Source organism: Musa acuminata, chromosome BXJ2-7 (genome assembly GCF_036884655.1).
Source record: "Musa acuminata AAA Group cultivar baxijiao chromosome BXJ2-7, Cavendish_Baxijiao_AAA, whole genome shotgun sequence".
NCBI lineage: Eukaryota > Viridiplantae > Streptophyta > Magnoliopsida > Zingiberales > Musaceae > Musa > Musa acuminata.
The window spans coordinates 5,721,971-5,747,019 of NC_088344.1; the positions used below are offsets into that span (position 1 = coordinate 5,721,971).

Consider the following 25,049-nt stretch of genomic DNA (forward strand, 5'->3'; position numbering starts at 1 on the left):
CTGTCTTCCTATCGCTGCATCCATCAGCTGCAATCATTATGTTTGCCTGCCTTTTCAACCTCGCAATAGCACCTGGACCCCTAGCTTTCTACACCCTCTTTGTACCCTTCCCTGTTCAAGTTCCCATCTGTCAGCTTCAGTCCCTCTCTAAAAGATATCCATCTGACACTCTCAATCTCCCAGCTCTCATCCCTTACAAATACTCCCCTCGGGCTTCACTTCACTTCACTTCATCAGCATCCGTCCAGCCTCTTCGGTCTCCTAGTGATCAGCGTTCATGGAACCACAACATTATCAACAGCAGCAGCAGCAGTTGCTGCAGGAGGATGGCAACATCGGCAGCTGTTCGAGTGGGGGTGGAGGGAGCAAAGCCAGCTTTCTCTGCCGGCAGTCCAGTACGAGGTGGATCCCGACAAGCGATCAGATCAGGATACTGAGGGACCTCTACTACAACAATGGCCTACGGTCCCCGAACGCGGAGCAGATCCAGAGGATCTCAGCCAGGCTCCGGCAGTACGGCAAGATCGAAGGGAAGAACGTCTTTTACTGGTTCCAGAACCACAAGGCCCGGGAGAGACAGAAGAAGAGGCTCACCGTGGACATCACCGCAACCACCAGCAGCAGCAACAAGAGTTCCGCTGTCGTCTCTCCTGGTACCGTAAACAAAAGAACATTCTTTTCCTTCACGTTCGGGCTTTCTTGATTTCCGATCCGTCTTTGGTGTTGCATTCATGCAGGGATTCCTACCACTAGTCGTTCATCTGGGTCGTATGCTGTTGGACTGAGCGGGAACGATGCTTATGATGCTGCTGCGGCCGCCGAAACAAGCTTCAGAGTAAGCCATGCATTACAGTATCCATGCCTTGCGTATTCATAATCTGTCATATGTCATAGATAACATTACATATTTAAAGAGAATAGGTGCATACGATTCGGTCAGATTGTCGACGTTTTCCTCAGTTGCATTTCATCGTATCCGAGGACATATTCCACGGCAGAAAAGTCTGCTTGGCTTTAAAACCTAGTCAATACAATACCACGGTTCTTACGCAGGTTTCGTTCACCTGTTTTGTCTCTCTCTTATTCCTGACGTTTTCTTTCTTGCGAGAGCAGGAGTATTGCATGTCTGGAAGCATGAACAGCGTGGGAACCACGCCATGGAGGCATCACTGCCTCTCGGATCGGGTGGCAAATACCATGTCTCGAGAGATCGAAACCCTTCAACTGTTTCCCATCAACACAGTGAAAGAAGAACACGAAGCTGAACACTACTACCACTCGCTGCCTCACTCGAACACCAAAGACTGCGGCGACTTCGACGACAGCAAGAACCAGTACGTACCGAGCTTCTACCATTACAGCGACGGGCGGCTGGCAGAGGAGCAGCACCAGCTCTACAACCTCAACAGCGGTAACGCCGCAACTTGCGACTCTTTGGAGCTCACCCTCAACTCCTACTACTACGCTCCTCCGGATTCCATGTGAACGAGCAGCACCGGCTCTACAACCTCAACAGCGGTAACGCCGCAACTTGCGACTCTTTGGAGCTCACTCTCGACTCCTACTTCCACGCTCCTCCGGATTCCACGTGAACTCACTCGTGCATCACGAGTGCAACGAGTTGTCTTCCAGTTACTGTCTGCTGCTTCATCTCTACATGTTTGTCGTCCGACTGCTTTAACCGGCCGTTTAGTGGACTTGCTTCTGTACTTTTGATTTCCTGGTTCGTCTTCTCTGTGTCGTCTTCGTTCTGCGTGCACGGTCTGCATCCCCAGGCCGCCACGAACAGAGTGACATATGTGTGTTTGTGTGCTGCCAACGCAGGACATCTCGTAGGGATCCGTCCTTGAGATCGCTGAAGATTCGACCTACAGGAATAGCTCCGACATCAAAATTACTTCCGCAGTTGCTTAGGAGGTAATAGCGGTACTGTAGATTTACATGAATCTGCAGATAAAATATACACACTACCAGATGGTATTATTTAAGGGACAGCTTTTGCTTTATCCATCAACGCCTCAAATTAGTTTATACTATTAATGAACGCTAGAAATATTTCTGTCCTAAATTAATACTCAAATTCCTAAAATTATCTCAGTCCTTTTCCCAGTAATTAACTTTCTTTACCTGTGATGATATGAATATATAATAAATATTATGACCCAATAATAATATGTGAAATTTCAATAAATATTTTTTATGCCGATTTTGATAGATTGGGATGTCAATTTAGTGTCTGTCACTTTCGAATCTTATTTGTTAGAAAGTTTAACTCGATGGTTAGGTTAGTTGGGACAGTTATCGAGACGCAACGATCTACTTAGGTGGCACAGTTACACTATGTAAGGGGGATGTTGTTGGAGTGGCACAACTGCTTGATGACACTTCCTACTAATGTAGTGGCTGAGGTGGCAGAATTGCCACCTAATGACAGATACGTGGCGGAATTATCCACGAAGGTGACATAATTGTCGGTTTAAGTTCCTATTGAGTTGGCAAAATTTCTCTACAAGGAAACACGTAGTACAAATATCCAATGAGATGGTGGCGTTAAATAATTATATTGATTTAGTAAAATGTCAAAACGTGATCTGATCGAGTTGCAGATGAAGCACGTGGTAGTAATTGGCGGGCTACCACTGACCTCCTTGGTCGGTCGACAGTGACGTGGCTGTCGGTTACCCAAAACCAACGTTGAAGAGGCATTAAAAGGCCGACGAAAAGATACGCAAAGATCCAAAGAAGACAACAAAGGGACCCACGTGGCCCTCACTCTCTTTTCCATTCACATGGAAGGTACAAGATTTGGGTTAGTGCTTAGTTGAGAGATTCATCGGTGGTTGAACCTTGATAGGTTTCCGTGTGTGCATATAATGATTGACCGAGCGGGGTAGAAGTGGAGAGTAGCTTTGGCTTATTTAATTGGGGCGGAGGAGAAAGAGGAGAGAGGAGAGATCGTCGAGCGAGCGGAAGAGGATGGAGGGAGCGGCGGTGGATCACCTGGCGCACGAGCGCATCAGAGCCGAGTTCGACGTGGAGGCGATGAAGATCGCCTGGGCCGGCTCCAAGCACGCCGTCGATGTCGCCGACCGCATGGCCCGACTCGTCGCCAGCGATCCGGTCTGCTCTCCTTCTCCCTCCCTCCCTTTTCTTCGCCCGTTCTTCTCTTGATATATTCGCCTAATTTATTTCCTTATTTATTTTTTTGTAGCAAACTGTCGGCAAAAAATTGAATAATTTGTTAGGTTCGTCCTTACTCCTTAGGACATGACATCCTGCAATTTTTTACCCCAAATTATCTCGATCTGATCTTGAATTCATCAAGATTGTTCCTCAAGAAGAATTGCGAAGAAAATATGCGACGTTTGTTCTTTACATCACTTCGCATAGCTTGTTTTAGATCCTAGTATGGTTCTGCAAACTAGCAACTGTAACCTCTGCAACTATAAGAGCATCATAGCGGAAATAATTAAATATACCAACATAATGAATGCAATACTAATCGTTGATATGGTTGTAAAATTTAGGGAAAAAATTAGTATCTTCACTAGGATCCAATTACCATTAATGGGCATTGATATTGTTTGACGAGTATGGAAGCCCATTAATTAGATCATTATAGTTCAATAAATTTATGGCATTGAGTGCCTATTTAAATGGTCCATTTATTTTTGTGCTAAAAATGTAAACATCTTTCTACTGCCCATTTGCTTAAAGTAGCACTTATGTATAATTGGATGTTTGTATGTCATTACAATCTGACAGTTGCCTAGGTGGGCAGATAATCTATTATCTGAAGTAATTTATTTTGACTCACATTGATTTTGTTCTTAGAAAGCTTTGTTAATCACTTTTCAAATCTTTTTGCACTTTTATGTGCATGCATATTTTCTAGAATGTTTAAGCATTATTATAAATCAATCTTGAGAAGTTTCATGTTGTTTTTTAGGTATTTAAAAAAGATGATAGAATGATGCTTGGGCGGAAGGAATTGTTCAAGAACACGCTAAGAAAAGCTGCTCATGCGTGGAGGCGCATTAATGAGCTACGCCTTACAGGTATTTTTTATTGCTTTCGAAGTTTGTTTGTCTAAAGCTCTTCAACCTCTATTTTGCAATATTAAATATATGACTAACATGACTATGTCTCTAACCTAACAGCTAAAATGCTTGTAAATGTTTTTGTGGATAGCATTATTTTTGAATGAGTGCTTTCTTGGCCTAAAATTTTTGGTCATCACCTCAGTCCTAGGAATAATTTTAACCTTTCTTTTCTTAAAGATGCCAAGCCCCTTGTCTGAAAACCTGACAAGAAAGTAGTTGAGGCGTGGTATAGTACTACCAAGATAGGATAGGGTTTCTTCGAAAATCATGTAGATCGATGAAAAGAGACTCCAGTGAAGTTGAGGGAGGAAAGTATATGGTATAAAAAGACTTCCGATGAGTGGTTAATAAATAACAAGAAATGATAAAAGCAAAGGGCTCCCATAGACAAAAGGACAGTCACAGAAGGAAAAAGGGGTAAGCGATTAACAACTGTGCTGGGACCGAGGCAAATTTCTAATCATAGAGATAATGGAGAAAGAAGGGTAATTAATGGTAAATATAAACAAAGGTCATTAGTTGTTAAGACAGTGTAATGGACACTAAGCCAGAGTCTAGTGGCCATTGATAAGTGTCCAAGTAACACAGGTGATGATACTTGGTAGCTTGTTGTTGACTTGTAGTGACAATCCATATCTATATGGTGCAGTGACAATTGGATAATATGCTCCCCCAATCCACCTCCTCACTACATGATCTCTATTTCCTTTCTTTCTCTTCGGTACATTTTCACAAATATTCTTCTAGTTGAACTCACATATTGAAAACCTAGCAAAAATACTTTACTAGATAATTTTGCAGCATACCAGAAAAACTACAAGAACTTCTATTCTCACAAAATGAGTTGCACCAACTTGCTCCAATTCTGCAGTCAAACTTTTGAAGCTACAGCACTTGTGAATCAACATATAGATGACAGTGATGCTTCAGAAATCTTTACTTAATCTGAAATAAAAGAAAGTCTGTTACATGCTATGTGTATCATCCTTGTAGCTTTTTCTTTACCTGTGTTCACACCTTTCTTCATCTGCATCTTATAAAACCCATAAATCTTATACTGGATGACATCAAGCAGGAGTTCTGATAGAGTTCGAGTGAGTCAACTAATGGTCGACTTAGAGTCCTGTGGTCTTAATCGAGTATTGCCATTTTGTGGCATGGGAGTGTGCCAACAAATTTTGTCACGGTATTCGATTTGTTCCCATGCATAACAACACATGCCAAAATTTGGCCTAGCTATGTTAGCTTCTCTGGCTATGGTTACCATAGAGCAACTGATGCTTTCTCTTACAGAATATTCCAACCCAGGCCAATTGGTGTGACCATACTTGGTCATAGCTGGTTCTGATGATCGAACTGTTAGGTGAATATTTGGCTTTGCTCAATTCAGTATTCTTTATCTTCCTCTGTGCTATTGCAACTGATATCGACAAAATGAGAAGCTTTTGGTGGAGAAAAGTGAAAGGGCAAACAGAAAACAGTGGTTCTCACTAACATTTGCCCAAGAAAATTGGATTTTTTGACTTGCTAACATTAGCCACTCAATTTTTGGTTTGCATTATTTTCCACATATTTACCATTTTGTTTGTGCAGTAATCATTTTATTTTCTGTTGTGCAGAAGAAGAAGCCTCTATGTTAAGAATCTTCGTGGATGAACCTGGTTATGTGGATCTCCACTGGGTGAGAATCTCTTTGCCTACTAAATGTTCTTCTGGAATAGTACCAGAATCATCTAGAATGGGTACATGACTTGTATTACATGTTATTCTTGCTGATATTGTTATTGGCCATTTAAAATGATCTCATTTGTTACTATTTGTTACAAATCAGTGTTCATTATATTGTACTTTGGTAGCCTCTTTAATTTGTTTCTCAATATGATATACATTATGATTCAACTTTCTAATATCTTTAATTGTGAAACAAAACAACAAGGGTTTTCATTATTTGATTCCTAATGTAGCAAATTTAGCTTCTTAGGGATTGAAAAAGAGGCTCATTATTTTCTGAGATTCTGTATCTTAAATGAGATGAAATGAAAATAATTCTGCTGCCTTAGGAATTGACATATGTTCTATCACCCAAATCCATGAATCTAATGGTATCGCGGATGTAGGTTTTACTGGAATTCTCAAGGTTCTATGTGTTATTTTCCTTGGCAATGATTTCATCCTCACTTTTGATTGAAGATGTATTTGCAGTTACTATTCCTATCCCTCCCCATCAGAAGGAATTCCAAAATTCACCCATGTTCTATGAGGGATATGTGAATCTTGCTCCAATCTGTTGCTGGGTCCTGTCTTCTCATGTGTATTTTCATGGAGATGAATTTATCAACATACAATCTAATTTGAAAAATCTATGCTTGGCTTCTTTGGATCGAGATGGGCTTTGGAGTTTCATGTCAACTAGAAAATCTGGGATTCAGATTGGTTGTACTGGATCCTAAGATCATTTTTTTAATAACTTAAATTGGTTTGGGATCTTTGTAAAATGATCAAGATCTGACTACGGAGGATTGATATGATCTTGTTCAACACAAGGCCAGATATCCATGAATCCTACTAGTAGTTTTCAAGTCTGAACTTGGCCTGTATGCCTTTAAGATAATTGGAAGTTTGGAACCAAATCAAAACCAGTCAAAATTAATCTGAACCAGCTAAAACCTGGATGAAACTCATTGAAGCTTGTCACAGTAAGTTTGATTAATTAGTCAGATGGCCAACTTTTCTTTTGGAAGTAATCAGTAATTGATTGTAAGTGATTGAAGCAAATCAAGTTTGACTTTGAGAAACAGATGATTTAGATTCAGTAATGAATGACTCCAAGTTCAATTTATCCTTGGGAAATTGAGGGTCATGGATTTGGCCTGATTTTCTTTGGAAGTTCTCAGCAATAACTAGATGGTTTGAGTTCCTATACGTTCTGTCTCTAATGCAGTTTATATACTGGATTGGCATGTTGTGTTGAGCATGTAGACCCCAAGTTTGCACCTTGACAGATGCCATGTTGTTTGTTACATGTCCTGGCATGCTTTCAACAAAAGGTTCATGATAATTGTCTGAATTTGTTGGACAGACCTAAACCCAGTATTTTGGATGCTCCAAGGGTTAAATCACATGGCTCAATAGACAAGTTACTACTTTTAAACTCAAGAAACCAGGTATACCAAAACAATCTATCATCCGTGTCTGATATAGGATTAAGTGGGGCATTATAAAAGAAGACCAAAATATATTAACTAAGTTTGACCACTTTAGTTGTTGGACCATCCACACTAACTGTTTCTAGAATCAGCAGATTTTGATCCAGTTGAGGACCGGCAGATGGAAATTCAATATTTTTCGAAGTAGGGCATCAGCTGGAAATAAAATATTCTGTGACTTGTAGGCTTTTTTATTGTGGCCTATAAATTGATTTAATCTGTTGACTTGATTATTTTTAGTTGGAATTTAGTGATATTTGATTGGCAATTATCATCAGCATAATGTTTAATGTGTTAGTTTTTTTTTTTTTCATTTTATTATAAATTCTTCTGAATGATATTTGTTATTAATTAAAAAAGTTTAAATTAATGATATCATTCACATTTTATAAAATACAATAAATATTTTTTGCATAATTTTTTAATGGTTTCTTTTTTCTATTTTTAAAAGATTTTTAAATTTAAATTTATTTCTTTGTCAATAATAATCTTGTTTTTCCCTGGTAAATCCATCTAATATTAAGTTTTTGACACTAGCTGATTCTGTTTTTAATTTTGATTTTGATTTTACGACCTATATCCACTTCCCTGGTTGGCAGCATGTGGGAAGCATCATACTCTAGTGATGGCCTGGCCGGCCAATTTGTCTTATAGGATTTGCTTATACTCGTGTCTATAAAAACGGCCCTTTTTCTTTTATCATAGTTGTGTGCCAGTTACTACTTTCTTTTTCATGGATGCTGTTGGAAGTAATTTTTTTCCCCAATATTGTCTACTGCTTGTGACATTACATGTTAACTGGTCATCTATAATCAATTGTGCCATTTATCATGTTTGCTGTAGTACTTTGACATATTGTTTAAGCATCCTTTACAGCTCATGGAGTTGAATTGCATATTTTTGACAGCTAGATTAGTTAAGCTGGATGTACCTGTGGGAGTTACTATGAATGTTTAACATTCAAATTTTCTATAGCTTTTATATTAAATTTGTGCTGTATGCTAAATTAGTAATTGTTTTTTCGTTCATCTTTTCCTTCTTTTGGTACAAGGAAATTTTCCTGTTGTCATTGGCAAACATATGTATGCTTATCTTTTATTTACATTGCCTTCGTCAACTAATAGATGTTGAATTTTCTCTACAGGGAATGTTTGTTCCTGCCATAAAAGGACAAGGAACCGATGAACAACAAAAGAAGTGGTTACCACTGGCTTATAAGATGCAAATAATTGGATGCTACGCACAGACTGAACTCGGTCATGGCTCGAATGTTCAAGGTCTTGAAACAACTGCAACATTTGATCCCAAAACTGATGAATTCATTATTCATAGCCCTACACTTACTTCAAGCAAGGTGAGTAGTAGCATCATGATTATTGATGAGATCCATTAAGATTTCGTGATAGTTCCCTTTTACCTTAAACAATCTATGTACAATAATTTGGATTTAATCATCACACTTGGATTAGAATATTGTTTTCTTTTTCCAATTTGTTTATAATGCTATTGAGATTTATCTTCCATATCTTTGAATGATTATAATGTACATCATTGTTGTTGGCAGTGGTGGCCTGGTGGTTTAGGAAAAATCTCTACTCATGCAGTTGTCTATGCTCGACTGATTACAGATGGAAAAGATCATGGGATAAATGGTATTTTTTGACATGTTTGGAAGATTATTTTTGGTGGTTTGTCCTTATCATATACTAAGTGCTGTGACTTTCCAGGTTTCATAGTCCAGTTACGAAGTTTGGATGACCACTCACCTCTTCCTGGCATTGTTGTTGGTGACATTGGTACAAAATTTGGAAATGGTGCATACAACACAATGGATAATGGTGTTTTGCGGTTTGATCATGTGCGCATACCAAGAAATCAAATGTTGATGCGGTTAGTTGAGTCATGCCTCTTCTTCATTTGATTTATGTTATGTAGAGGATAGCCATTATTTTTGTTGGTACTTGTTTCGTTTTCTTGCACATGTATGTGTAGCAAAAGTGTGGTTGTTTCTCATTCCAAGCTTTCTTTTCCATTTTCTTTAAATACATGTTAATGTCTGACTGCTTTTGTTTGTCATGCCAATCCTATTGACACTATTAGCATTCCCCGTTGACAATCTCTTTGGAAAAATTTGTTAGTTTAAATAGCACTGAAGTTGGAAAACTCTTGACATAATTCAAAATTTTCTTTAAAACATACTCAATTGGTTACTTCTCTCTATTTGACATCCATGTGTCTTTGTGATCCTTATTTCTTAAGTGGTCTATGCTACTAAAGGTTTTGTTAATTGTCATCATATGGGAGAACTAACTAGTAACTTTTATGTTGTTGAAAATCATGGTTTTTAATTTCAATGTGTACCACCTGGTATGGACAATACGTATCGGTCCGAGAGTCTCTCGGCACGCAGACCGCCCGGTACCAAATTTTTGGCTCCGTATCGAGCGGTACGAGGTTGTGTCAGGTGATAACGGTTGAAATTTTAATCGTTACCATCCTGTACCAAGCGATGATAATGGTCAATTTCGACTGTTATCAACCTTTTAACTATTTTAGCTAAAATAACTAAAAAAGTAAAATAGTTGAAAACACTGATACAATATGTATTACTGTTTTCAGCTATTTTAGGCATATGCCGCATATCGCTGTGTGTACCGTCGGTATGCCTCGGTACGTACCATACCAAGCAAGGCTCGGTATGCCTGTACATACTGAAATTGCAAACCTTATGTAAAATATTTTGGAAATAGTGATTTTGATGGTGTTAATTATGCATAGAAGGATGATAGTTATACGAGGATATTGTATAGTGGGAAAATGACAAGTTTTGCACATCAATTGGTAAAACAAGGCTTCTTGTGAAATAATATCCTTCAGGCAAAAGAGCAAGAAAGTAGATTTGTGATGTTCTTGTGGGTAAGTCTCATCTTGTGCACATTTGGTCCATGCATTAAGAAGTATTTTTCTTAAGAGAACTTTGGAAGTTTGCTCTAGTCTGGGATGAACTTAAACTGCACCATGAAATGGATAATTCTATCCAAGGTTTTAGGTTTGGTCCAAGACCTGTAACCCGTTGGCCAAACTGGTACAGGTCTAGCACATATCAGCTTATCAACATGGTTCATCGGTATACCAGTTGACACATGCCAAATAGAAAAAGGGAGAGGAGCAGAGAAGGAGAAGGAGGAGAGCAAGAGGAGAAGGAAGGGGCAGAAAAAACGCAAAGGAGGATGAAAAGGTGCAAGAGGATTGATAGAAGGGGAGAAAAAAGGTGGAGGAGAACTACAGGAGATGGAGTAGAAATATCAGATACTAGGTAGAGCAGCAACAACGAAGGCACCGCTGTTGGGTGGTGGCAACGAGGTAGCAGGGTTGCAGTGGTGAGGCATTGGGTGGTAGCCAAACTATGAGCAATGGTGGTCACGCACCAAGGCGATAGGCAGCGGACGATGATGGCCAAGCAGCAAGTGGTGGTGACAACAATAAGGGCAACAGATATGTGAGTGAATCTGAGAAAAAAATAAGGGAGAGAGAGAAGCATTGGAGGATAAGGAGAAAAAAAAAGGAGGCACTCTAAAATAGTTTAAAAAATTGATAGAGGCATTGGGCTGCATGGAATGTTGTCATAGCTTTGCAATGCTAGTCGCAGTGATTTAAAATGTCTGAGGCGCTAGGCGCTCGCCCGAGCGAAGTGAGACACTAAAATATAAAAATATATAATATAATTAATAAATATAATTATTTAAATAAAATATGATATTAAATTAAGAAAATATTGTAAAATCACAATATCACATTAACAAAAAGTCTCAAAATTCAAAACAATAAGTCAATAATAATAATTTCAAATAAATAAAAATTATTAGTATGAAAATCAAAATAATATTTTATTAATATAATAAATAAAAAATATTGTTACTAATATACAGTTATCAATATACTGTTACTAGTATACTATCGAGCAGGGTTATGAATACCGGTCTGTATTGGCATACCGAGCTCTGCGTGGTACGGTACGTATCGATATATACCGTTGGTACACTAGGGCATACCGATGGTACATCCTAAAACCTAAAAAATACCTTCACCTACCACCCCATGGCGTACCGATCGGTATGCCTCGGTAACAGTTGAAATCCGAGGTGGTACCGGTCGGTATGCCTCGGTACCGGTCAGTACGCCTCGGTACTGGTCAAAACATTGGTACGACCCGGTAGAGGACGATCTACGTACCGTATCCTCTCGGACCGATATGTACCGCCCATTCCAGGTGGTACATATCGAAATTGAGACTATGTTATTGAGTCGATGTGAGAAGAGTAAGTGTTAGATTGTAGCGGTGAGCGGCGAGAAGCGGCAACGGGAGCGATGAGAATGGCAAGCAATGACAGCGGCGGCGAGCAGCGATAGTGGCAGCGACAATGGTAGCAGTAGCAGTAAGCAACGACAGCGGGAGCAGGAGCGGCAAGTAGCGACAGTGGCAGTGAGCAACGACGGTGGCAGCGGAGAGCAGCGACAGCGGAGAGAGGCAACGACAGTGGAGAGAGGCAGCGACAATGGAGAAGAAATATTGGTGGTAGAATCGCGAGCAGGGTTAGGGTTAGGGAAGTCAAGAGAGGGATGCTGGGAGGTTGATATTGGTGCTTTAGTTGGTTTGATCGAACCAACTAAAGCACTGGGGTCGCCTGGTTTAACTCGGGTGCTCGCCCGAGCCCAAGCGTTGGACGCTTCGGGCGAGCGCCCAGGCGGCGCCTCTTTAGCGTGCCGCCTGGACAAGAAGCAAGGCACTCGGGCAGCAATGAGTGACGACAACTCTTGTTCATGTGGTGTTCTTGCTTTTTCATATTTTTGAACTGTTTTTCATATAGTTAGCTTGTACCGGGCATGCAGTACCCTTTGTAGACTCATTTTGCTAGGTTTTACAGCCTGTTTGCTTTGATTTTCTTGTTTGTAAACCTCACTAGCAGAGTTAGCTGAGCACATCACGCAGAGAGGAAACTGATCAAAACAACCTCATTTACTGTCTTAAACTGACAGCCTTGTGGTCTGAAAAATTAGTCATCTTAGCAACCGGAACCACTGGGTGTCACAAGGCTAGATGAACCTTGGTTATAAGTCTGTGGGGTGACACAACCTCCTTTGTGGACTCACTTTCTGTTCGATTAAAGTGCTAGCTGATCATCGGGGCTACAGCCCCTTTGTATGTGATTGTTTAGCCTGTTTGCTAGATCTTTTTGTGCCAAATTAGGTATAGTTCCTTTGTGTTGCTTGTCTCACTGGTGGGCAGTGGCGGCATAACCTACGTGTTTGCCATAATAATATTTTCTTCTCACTGTCCTTATTGGACTACACGAGGTTAACCTTTCTTTCTTTGTGCATGTGGCATCTTATTAGGTGGTTGTAACAAGACGGTATAATATGAGGATACTACATTGCTTGGTACGTTGGCATGACAAAATAATATTTTTATCAGCAATTTGTGCTGGATGACATTAAGAGCATGTCAATATTTTCTGTAGTTGGTAGTTATCATGTTGATGTGGAACTTTGCCTAACATGGAAAATTTTGGCGTGAACCTAGGCCCTAGGAATAAGGAAGAGAAGAGGGGTCATTTAGATTGCATGCTTAAAATTATTTGGAAATACAAGTAGGCATAAGCGCAATTGAGAAAGAGGTAGAAGAGGGTTAAAATGCAAGATTTATGACATTTCATCCTGCCCTCATTTACTCTACTTTCCTCTACCAATAACTTCTCTTATATTATCTTAAATCAGGTAGTTTTCCAAGGCTCTTGTTCAGAATTAGAACCCTTTTGCTGATCCATGTCTTGCAGACTATAATGTCTCAAACCTAAAGGAGGGAAACAATAAGTTGTCTCTTATAAAAACTTCTTTTGCGATGGGATTTATGTGTGAACACCCACTCTAGTTAGAGAGAATTAATATGCAAATTAAATGTCTGGCTCTCTATTTTATATCCAAATAAATGCCTTCAAATTTTCAGAAATATACCTCCAGGCGTATAATTTTGCATCTCCTATGACTGAGTTTAAATAGATGAGACCCAAATAATTGCAACTGATAGAGCACTTGTCTTTATGCATTCTTGTGGTCGTTCAAGAATGGTTGGCCCATCTCACTCATGCCAATTCTTGAATATAGATATGATTGTTTGTTGTTGATTTTTATGTCATATCCAGATTATTGGTTGACTTTGTACCATGAGTTGGATATAACGTCTGATCTGTCTGTCATATCTAATCAGCATTATATTTGTAAAAAAACTATTGTTTCCCACTTTCCCTTGCTGTCTCCTCTTTTCGCTCTCTATAGGGAAGATCAACCTCTCTAGATTCGACTAACTCTTTTAATTTGCTAGAGTGATAAAAATGTGCTGCAATGTTGAAACTATAATATAAAACCTGTAAGCTGCTAGCTAAAAAGTGAAACATCAATTGATTATTAAAATTGTTGCAGGGTCTCACAAGTCACAAGGGAAGGGAAGTTTGTGCAATCTGATGTCCCAAGGCAGCTTTTGTATGGTACAATGGTTTATGTCCGTCAAACAATTGTCTCTGATGCATCTAAGGCTCTATCTCGAGCTGTGTGCATTGCTGTGAGGTATAGCGCAGTTCGTAGGCAATTTGGATCACAGGATGGTTGTCCTGAGACTCAGGTACAGTTCTTGTGCTTTATGCTGAAAAAATATACTATGACATAATGGACATAAATTTGTTACACTAACTAGAAACAAATACTTCTGTCAAATAATATTACTGTTTTTACTGTCTTAAATGTGTGTAATATTACTGATTTTACTGTCTTGATGGGCCTCATAGAAGTCTCGTAAGCATCCCAGAGAATGGTAAGATTTTTCTAGGCACACTAGGTGTCCAAGGTTCAATCTTTTACTTCATGGCTAGAGTATCTTAGTACACATGTCAACTCTCTTGATACCTAACTTGTTCCATTACTGAGGAGAGGAAAAGCAGAGTGGGAAAAAGATGGTAGGCTGATCAAGTTTCCCAATTTATATTCTCCTCATTAGTTTTTGACTTGCATCCTTATGACATTTTGGATTTGTATGAAATCCATGTGATACTACAATTGTACTTTATGTGCTAAGTAACCACACACATACATGCTAAAACTGCCTTTACACAAATCTTCTGTTGAGCCCTTTTTTTTATGCAAAAGGAAAAGAACTATATATGTATTTCAAAAGTAAAAAAAAGGATGCTAGATCCAAAGGAAGTTGTTCCTTCCAAAACATATCAGCTCTCATAGTTTGACCCCTAACAGCAGCAGCCTGATTGCATTCCCTATAGCAATGCTTACAAGAAAAATTGTTCATCTGGCCAGTTAGACTTTGTATATTCCTGAACATGTTCCATATCTCCTAAGGTGGAGAATTCCTTTTCTCAATACAGTCAGCAGTAATCTGAGAGTCTGTTTCCAGCATTACATTCAGATATCCATGTTGCAGTCTTCCTTTGAGCTTTTAAGCTAGCCTTTTTTTTTGTTGCTGTTTTTGGCTTGTTTTTTAATGATTGATGAATCATCAAACCATTTGCTACCATGCATGGCTATATGAATTAAGCACTTAAAATTTATTCGTTAGTAGCCAATTGAATCAATGTTTTGTTATCATAACGTTGGTAAAACCATAAAAGACTGACAAAGGTTTTCTGGCAAGTCAGATGTGATGGGTTTCCAGATTTGTAGCCCAACTCTGTAACATCCATGGGAAGCCTGGAAAATTTCCTTTAGGATACCAAATACCTGTCATTGAGTGGCTTCCAGAAAATACCAATAGATAGAGGACTGAAGATTGTAAAATATATATTCTTTTTTTTCATCTTCTTTTTTTTTAAAAAAAAATGCTAAGATTTAAGACTGAAGAATATTAATAGTGCCCATATTCTCCTCTCTCCTCTTTTGAACATTAAAAAATATCGACCGGTTACATAAACCCTTCTTTATTAATGTAAACCAAGATTGCAGGTATTATTTAGGGTTGAGATGCTGCTTATGGTCTTTTATCTTTAAAATATGATGCAGTGAGTCAATCAGAAATGTTTAATATACTGAATTACTGATAACGGTAATTATTTATTCAGTCGGTGATCTCTAAAAATGCCTAGTGTCATATTATATGTATATATATATATATATATATATTCCATCTGATTTGTTTACTTCATCCTCTTGTCTCACTACATATGTCTGGAATTTACTGTTATCTAAAGTCAATCTAATGCTTGTTATAAGGTTCAGAATTTAATTTTTCATATCTTTGATTTTCAAATTTTTTCCCTTTATATAACTTTTAAGAGATGGTTCTGCATCCTCTTGTTACATTTTGCTTTTCTTACTTAAGTTTCCTTTACATAGGTCATTGATTATAAAACTCAGCAAAGCAGACTCTTTCCGCTGTTGGCCTCAGCATATGCTTTTAGGTTTGTTGGTGAATGGTTGAAATGGCTCTATAGGGATGTAACAGAGAGACTGCAAGCAAATGATTTCTCAACATTGCCAGAAGCTCATGCATGCACTGCTGGTTTGAAATCTTTGACAACCTCTGTGACTGCAGTATGTGAATTGTTTAACATATACAGTTAATTTTCTGCTATTGCTTGTTCTATTTTAGGTGTTTTTGCACTCAAACACTTGAAATCTGTATCAGATAGCATCATTGACCTATACTGTCACTCTTTTGTGTAATCTGTCAATTACTGTATTCCAAAGTTGCTTAAGTTATTATGTAGAAACAGTATTGTTAAAAGAAGCTTGGGCACTCACTGAGATGCTCGGGTGAGGCAAGGTGAGGCCGGAGCGCCTTAAAGGACACGGGCAAGGCACCTCAAGGAACAGACTACTTTTTCTTTTTAGCAAATCTTTTCTTGTTCGAGGAAGATTTTTTTAAGTTCAAATAACTAGCATAGAAGATCTTTAAAAGTGGGATGAAACCAAGGTTTTTAATTTCGAATGGTACCGCCCGTATCGGGTGGTACTGTCGATTGGGGCTATTTCCACCCCGTTATCATGTGAAATCAGTCGAGGATGGTTGATTTCGACCGTCGCGGCTTGCTACAAGGCGGTATTAGCTGAGGGAGAAGGAAGAAGAGAGAGAAGAAAAGGGAAAACCTAGAGACTTGTCATTGCCCTCCCTCGTCGGAAGCCATAGATGAGATGTCGCCTCCTCGTCTATGGCGACGTGGCCTCTGCATCGTCGGCTACTTTTCCTTATCCGCGCAAGGAGAAGAAGCCTCAACGATGACGTCGCCGAGGCTTCGCGAGGAGAAGAAATATCTTCTCCCCACACGGGGAGAAGAAACGAGGCGACATCGCCCTTTATATGTATATATGTATATATATATATATGTATATACCGAGTGGTATGCCAGAGCATATTGCTCGGTATACTTATACCGTTTCATATCGAGCTGATCTTGATACTCCGATACGGTACGAAATTGTGAACCTTAGATTAAACATTGATTAGTCAATATTTTAAATATTATCAAATATTTGCTAGGATTATGTGATCTTAGATGTTTATCTTAGACAGTCTTTGTTCTTGTTTTGGTCTTACTAAGATTATTCCATATTTTTACATGTAGCTCTACACCTTTTCTCTATTATTAATACCTAGCTTACTATAATAAACTATCATAAGGTTGTGTTTTGATATAAATCTTTCTTTTGCCTCTTTTTTGGCTGTTATATGTCTTCTAAATTCTCTTTGTTTTTTCAATTTTATCAATCTGTAAAACATTATATTTTACTACTGATTGTTTTTTGAATTTTCTCACTACAACTAGCTCTCTTTTGAAGTTATACCTCTACTCTTAGATTCTACAAGAATCTTTTGTGATATTAATATTGTCATCAACCAATCTCCAATCCTTTTCTTTCTCAATCTTATTTTTAAAAAGGCCTTACATTGTAGTTTTCTAAATTCCATAATCTAGTTCTATTAAAACCAAGGTTCGCAATACCGTACCATACCGGTATTTCGACCTGGGCTAGGTGCCGGTACGGTACGGTATACCGAGCGGTACACCCAGGTGTATCGAGAGGTACACCTGGGTGTACCGAGTACTGTAGTACTGCTACAGTGCTACAGTGCCTCAGACCGGTAACAGTCGGTCCGCGTACCGAAAACCTGTCGGACCGGTACGTACCACCCATACCGGGCGGTACGACTCGGTACGGTAGACCCTGATTAAAACTATGAATCATATTTTTTTCTCTTCTATTTTGTGAAATATATATTTAAAATGATTAACTTAGGTTGATTTTTCAGGCTTTCACCATGCAGTCCTCACATGTAACTCTATCTTTCCAGTGAGAAAATATATCATGTGACTATAATTATATCCATTTTTATAAGTAATTAAATGTCCACCTCTTTTCTTGAAGTGTGTATTAATGCTATTATAAGATGTAGCAAATCATAAAGTCATCCTCTTCACTCCTCTCCTCATATCTATATCTTAATTCATAGCACCTTTTATTGTTAGTTTTTATTTTCACCATCTCCTTATGCTCTATTCATAATTCTCTTTTGATCTTATCGTTTAGTCCAATCTAAGAGGCATAATCACTTCAAAAATTCAAAATTGTTCTTCAAACACATTATGTTTCGACCCTCAAATTTCTATTGATGAACATCATTGTCTAGATTTTATTAATCCATTGCCCACGTCCAAGTTGTGCAATGACGCAAGACCAATCTGATAATTTTTTGCCCTCTTAAGTCTTATCTTTCTATTATTATGTTACATGGTACAAAAATCATTGCTGAAAGCATCAACACACTGCCATCATAATCTTGTACTTGTTGCTCCAAAATTCTATGCTTTAGAAACTGTTGATTGTACTAAACTTCCCTTGATGTGTCCTTAGCTAAATGCATCCATCATTCATTTTATGTAGTGAGGATTGGAATGTGATTGATTAGCATCAAATTATGTATCTATTTTTTTTATCCATTTTATTTGTATGTATTGAAATGAATGACAGATTATTGTGGATTTCATGTCTAGACAAACCATAAGTGCTTTCTGTTCTGTTATTTGCTTAGACTGGTTACCCATCTCACTGTTTATGTATCTATTTCAGTCTGCAAAATATATCTTAGTTACATAAATAAATTCAAAAAAATAATATAATTCTTGTATTTGCTCAAAGAGGTGGAATGTCGACTCCTCTTTTAGAAATAGTACCATTTCTATGGACTTCTCTGTGTAGTGAATGTAGACTCTTGTTTTCTACTGCTCAGGCTTGAAGGAAAAATTGAGGAAATAGATTACATGCTTGACAGATTGAGACTTTCTATGACCCCTTAACTTTTGCTACATTTTTCTTATTCCAAAATTTGATGGTATTGTTGTCATTAAAGACTTTTGGCCTATTACCCTTTTTAATTGCTCTTTGAAATCTTAAACTAAATCTTGGCTTATAGACACTCTAAAGTCATCAGTGATCTGAAACATATCAGTGTGCATTTATTAAGGGCTGAAACCTCCCACATCACTTATAAGACAAGCCCCATGAACTTGTATGTTACAATGAACAGAACGGTCTCATCATAAAATTGGATTTTTAGAAGACTTTTCTCTTTGTTCATGCTTTCTTCCTCATCATAAAACGGTTGCCCATCCTTTGCCTCTAAAAGTATGGCTTATAACTTGTTTAAAAGTGCATAATTTCACACATCGTTATCTGGTCCATCCAAATTGGAGACAATTTATTACCAGCTAATTCTTTTATCATAATCCTGAATTTGGTATTGCCAATTAATATTCCCATCATAATCCTGAACTTAGTAGATTTTGCTAGTTCAAAAGTCTCTAATAAACTTGATTTTCTAAAGGAAGGAACTGCACAGCTGCAAATTAATACATGGCCTTTCATTCCATTGAATATTGTTTCTTTTGTTGTTGCTGTCGTCTTTCAGATTCTTCATTTTCATTTGTATCTGCTTTGTTGTATTTAATGTGATTGTGTATGATATTGAAAGGCTACGACATCTGGCTTCTTCATGAGCTTCCATGCTCTGTAAGAAATTCTGTAAAGAGGGTGAAAAAATTTTTCTTATAACAATACTAGAGGTCAAGAGCTAAATTCTAATGCCCATTGTTGACATCAATCTATTCTTAGCTTTTTCTGGCAGATATGTTTGATAATTGTCTTTGCTCATTTATAATTTCCATTTATAACTACAACTTAATATTTCTAATTCTTAGGATGGCATTGAAGAATGTCGAAAACTATGTGGTGGCCATGGTTATCTTTGTAGCAGTGGGCTTCCTGAGTTATTTGCTGTCTATGTTCCTGCCTGCACTTACGAAGGAGATAATGTTGTTTTGCATCTGCAGGTTAGTATATTTTTCACTTTCTCTTTTGACAGTTACAAATTTAAAATTTTCATCACCTGCATGAGTGTGCTAAATGGCTGCATTACTACTATATTTTGATTTGAAATTGTTGTTTCTATTTGGGGCACCAATTGTTTTGACCAAGGACCACCGTACCGCCCAAAACGGTATGACTAATATGGGCATGGACCAGTATGCGGACTGCCCCCACTATTATTCATCAACTATTCACTAACCTTCTTGATATCTCATTATCAGTCACCACGTGTACCACATACTCTAGTTTGATCCTCTCTCATTGAGTCCATCAAATGCTCTACTGTGTATTATGGATCTTATCTAAAGTATCATTAGACTTATGAAAAACTATTCTTCAATTGCAATGAACTATGTAGCTAATGATGCTTATGCTTGTGGGCTCAGGCCAACTATTGCACATCACTATGACACTGAGGAGGTCCCACTCTTCTTGAATGATTTAACCCAATATTTAAGCTCCTGTACCTGGTCAGCCAAATGGATGCCATGTATTTCTTCTAGGATCTGTGGTTGTATACTAGGATCAACCTTCTGGGTGGAGGACACCATGCTTTGGAAGTAAGGACTTTGGGCTATATGTGTTGGAATTTGCTGGAAATTGAACCACATTGTAATTGCTTTTTGATGTCCTTCCTCTTCTTCATATATGTATGATCAATCTGTGTCCCGATGTATTGTTGGCCATGTTGCAAGATATATGTCCCGATAAACTTCCAATCTAATGAAAGGCAATCATTGTGGTCTGTGGCAACAAAGTTGTTAGTTGTCTCAAATTCCACATCATTACCATTAGAATATGTTTCACTACTCACTCTCAAGGAGCACCTTTGAGATAATTTTTTGTGGGCTTGCTAAAATGGCTTCAGGTTTTGGTCATCACAAAATGGATGTAGCTTTCAGAGTCTCTCTTCATTCATTATAAACGGTTGCTCATTTCATAGAACTTGATCTTGAAAGTATCATGTCATATTCTTTCTTTGTGGCGGACAAACTTTGTAACACTGCATGGTGGTGGGCTTCATTATTAATGTTATTGGATTTTTGTCACTTCCTAGTCTTGGCTCTAAGGTAACTCGCTTAGCCCTTGGACCAGGATTAGTGGAGGTTATAGGTCCAACACAACCTAACATAGACAATGATTATTTTGTTGGAACATTTGGCCGAAAGGAGGTGTCCGCAGGACATCCTTCAGGTGTAATATATATCTCAAACTTGGTTAGAATTCACAGCCAAACCATAGGCTCTCTGTGGAAGTTATAGCTCAACTTTGCTTAGCATTGAAAATAGTAGAAAACCTGGTTTACTTCTATGTGACCTGTCTTCAAATACTTGTGTTGTATGGTCCACCAAATTACTGTTGTTTCTTCCTTGGCCTCCATGAGTGATATCTACCTATCATTTGTGAACTAGTTCCATGTGAAAGTTATTGTCGTTGTGAACCTAAACAAGAAACATCTCCAGGTTCTGATCTTTGGTAAAATCAGAATCTTCCAATTTTGCTCCACATCTGGATTTAGTTGCAAAACTGTCACTTGGATAGGAGCCAGATGAGGAGTGCAAATAAAATCATCTTGCCTGTGAAATGAGTGATATGAATGATGTTTCCTGATTCATACTAGTGATGCTTTGAAAGAGAGCAATGAGAACTTTCACATCTTCTTGATCATGCTGTTTTTTAAATTGGAACAGCACTTAAAGATGAAATTGGAAAATATCCAATCTCATGAGTGGATATGAATTGCAAGTAGCTCAAAATGTCTCTACTCCTGTTATAACCACCTTGTATTTGGCTATTAAAAAATATTTTCTATGTTTTTACCATAAGTTTCATTGTAAATAATTATTCTTTAACATAGCTGTGTTGTTTTAGGTGGCAAGGTTCCTTATGAAGACTGTTTCTCAACTAGGATCAGGGAAAAAACCTGTTGGTACAACAGCATATATGGGAAGTGTGCAACACTTGATGCAGAGTAAATGTGATGTACTCACAGGTAAAACATGAAGTATTTCCTGTGAGAACATTATCCTTTTTTTTCAAATAATTTAGTTTACAGAACAAGGATCCAAGTACTTGTCCCTGATGAATTTGGTTGACTATATGGTATGTCATTATAATGCAGCTAATAGAGGTTTCAGATACTAATTGGGCCTATACATTTACTGTATTTACTGGTCTGTACTGGTCCGAAATTACTGTTCCATATTTTCATGTGATACTGTCCTGTACAAGCCTGAGTACTGCCTGGTTTGCTGGTTAACGGACACATCCGATCAGTTGCAAAGCCAATATTAGACTAGTATTTGAAAACTTAATGCCATAGTGTACTGCTGGTAAAACATAAACAAATGTTTCTTATGTTGGTGTTACTTTGGTATGGTCATTATGTTATGCTCTGTTATGGCCTCAGAGCAGTAAATACTGGAAGGTAGCTTTTGGTACTTAAATAAAGAGTCTGTTTGGTGGCTTTTAATTTTTCTTTCATCAAGTTGCAACTCTTCTTTGTCTTTATGTGCAGCTGAGGACTGGTTGAAACCTTCGGTTATACTGGAAGCATTTGAAGCTAGAGCTATCAGACTGGCTATTAATTGTGCCAAAAATATTAGCAAGTTTCCTAGCCAGGAAGAAGGTTAGTTTATCAACCATGCATTTGAATTTTTATAGTTGAATTTAAATTCCACTCAAGTAGGTCTTTAAAATGATAAATATGCTATACAGATTGGCATGTGTACAATTGCTTGTCTAATAATCTATGGTGAAGACGTCACATGTTCTCGTAAAAGAGGGAAAATGAAATTGTTTGTGGCTGGTTCTAACTTTTTTTTTTTTTGGTTATTTCTCATTAGTTCTCGTGTGGTGGTCATTTACTGCTCTAGAAGTGAAGAAAGTACATGACTATTTAAGTGCCTAGGTCTTTAACATGTGGAAATCTTGGATAGGAAAGTTTTTGGGCAAATACAATAAACTTGGCTCTACAATTCAGTTGATGATGATGATGGTGATAACGAGGCAGTGGTGTTGAAACTTTTGTGTCAGAGAACTAGGAAAATATGAAGCAACTGTCAATGTCTGGCATGAATAATAAATAATACAGAATCTGAAAGGCCTTAATTCTTTTACATGATAACCAGGATAGTAGGAAATGGTGTGCATTAAAGCTTTATAATATGTGGATTTGGGAGTCAGTTTTTGCTTAAGACTGCCAGTAGAAGACAATAAGCAATTTGTGAACCTTCACTATATCGATGGATTTGGAGTTGAAGTATATTTTCTGATTTGATTTTGTCAGTAAAGATTTTGGTGGTGATACTGATTGCAAGGTCAGAATCATTGTGTTATCATTGAAGTGTCGGCACTGGAACCATCTGTTACTGGTCAATCACACCTTCTCTTTAGGAAATTTATTTGGCCCATTTGGATGGTTTTATTTTGTACTTTAAGATGAGGATGCAACATTTCATAAAAGCAGGCGCAAAGTTAGCAGGTTCAATCTAATACAGGAGATATGTTGTACCCATTTGGACTGTTGTATTTTGTACTTTAAGAAATTTGTTAGTCCATTTAAAATGGTTTTAAAAAACAAGTTCTAGCTAAATTCTGTCTGACATTTTTATTTTAAAGTATGCATATTGAGCTGTTGCTACTTTTCCAGTATTTTGAGTCTCATATGCTGGGGATATAGAAATAACTGCTATAATCTAGGGCAGTTGTTCTTAAGGCTTCAATTTAGAGTTGCTTCTGCTGCCCTTTTAAAATTTTTCTACTTTGTGATTTTTTCTACACATGTTCAGGTTTTTCTGAGCTTTCTGCTGATCTATTGGAGGTGGCAATTGCCCATTGTCAATTGATCATAGTATCCAAGTAAGTATTCTATTTAGTACAAATGCCATTTTTCATGTAAAAAGTACTAGTATGAGGTGATGTGGCATACTAAAGCCTTAACATGCATTTCTTGTCGTATAGGCCTAGAATTATACAAACTTTTGGTTTACCTAACACCATCACAAACTCAATTCTATGAACACCCAATCTTGTAATGGTGCTTTCAGAAGCATATTAAACAACATACATATGTGACTTCAATACATATCATTTCCAGATTCATCGACAAGGTTAAAGAAGACATACAGGGACATGGAGTCAAGGAACTGCTACAGATTCTCTGCAATGTATATGCTCTCTCTCTGGTTCATAAGCATCTCGGTGATTTCATCTCAACTGGGTATATTACACCCAAGCAAGGTGCACTAGCCAATGAGCAGCTGCGGTTTCTATATGCCCAGGTATTTGTTGTTTATCTCTATATCCTAGAGTTATTTTCTATTGCCTTTTTAAGTTCCTTTCCAGCCTTGTGTGGATTGATTAATGAGACTTACCCTGATTAACAGGTCCGTCCAAATGCTGTTGCACTAGTCGACGCATTTAACTACACAGATCACTATTTGGGTTCTATCCTTGGTCGATACGATGGCAATGTGTACCCCAAACTCTATGAGGAGGCATGGAAAGATCCACTGAATGACACAGTTGTGCCTGATGGATACCACGAGTATGTTAGGCCCTTGCTTAAGCAGAAGTTTACAGTGTCAAGAATGTGAAGATCTAAATTCAGTCAACACCTGGAGTTCCTTTTCTACTCTTTCAGTAATAAATGGATATGGTGAAATCCATACTTGTTTTTACCCTTAAATTTATTATTTTTAATTATGAAGTAAACACGCAGAGTACCCGTTTGAGAAGTCTATGTGAGATGTTTTAACTTCTAGTTTGGATAATTGTCAAGATCTGCTAGTTGGATTGAGAGTTTAGTCGTCATTGTTCAACTAATTTTATAACATGGGAAACTGAAACTGATAGAACTCTGTATTCTATGGTATTTACTCAATCAAAAGTAACCATCGAACAATAATCACCTTACTGTATCAGCCTTGAACATCATCAATTTTAAATTTATGTTTCTAGTTTTCAGATTCCTTGTTTCCAATTGTAAAATAGGTTTCAGTTTACTAGTTAACAATTGCTGATAAGTGGAACTGAGCATGCATAATGTGCCTGAAGCATCCTTGCAGTTTCTCTGATCATATCATCCAACGAATGCTGGATTTGTTCATCTACTGTATAGGCAACTACTTTATCTGCATTGTTTAATCTACTAAATGGAGGTGAGGAAGGGTGAAGAAAGGTCAGGGAGTTACGTGGTTAATAGATTAAGGATGCACAAAGAGAACCCAAGTGTTCAATATCCGATACTAGTAATGTGATGTCAGGCTAAATATGACTTGTTGAGTTGGACTTGCATTAGTTGTCTTGGATCTCA

At 37.9% G+C, this 25,049-nt stretch overlaps 2 protein-coding genes across 2 annotated transcripts; both read left to right on the forward strand.

Annotated features, from left to right (window-relative positions):
- Window positions 1-248: 248 nt before the first annotated feature.
- On the forward strand, window positions 249-1,485 carry LOC103991061 (protein WUSCHEL). The gene is made up of 3 exons (XM_009410426.2): window positions 249-653; window positions 738-835; window positions 1,114-1,485. The coding sequence occupies exons 1-3, from the start codon at window positions 278-280 to the stop codon at window positions 1,483-1,485; spliced, it is 846 nt and encodes a 281-aa protein (XP_009408701.2). The 5' UTR covers window positions 249-277.
- Window positions 1,486-2,893: 1,408 nt separating this feature from the next.
- LOC135616833 (peroxisomal acyl-coenzyme A oxidase 1-like) lies at window positions 2,894-24,533 on the forward strand. Its single transcript, XM_065116501.1, has 14 exons — window positions 2,894-3,120; window positions 3,950-4,058; window positions 5,723-5,784; window positions 8,454-8,663; window positions 8,874-8,961; window positions 9,037-9,199; window positions 13,787-13,985; window positions 15,704-15,901; window positions 19,564-19,695; window positions 21,605-21,725; window positions 22,251-22,361; window positions 23,524-23,593; window positions 23,832-24,015; window positions 24,121-24,533. The coding sequence occupies exons 1-14, from the start codon at window positions 2,977-2,979 to the stop codon at window positions 24,328-24,330; spliced, it is 2,001 nt and encodes a 666-aa protein (XP_064972573.1). The 5' UTR covers window positions 2,894-2,976; the 3' UTR covers window positions 24,331-24,533.
- Window positions 24,534-25,049: the final 516 nt, after the last annotated feature.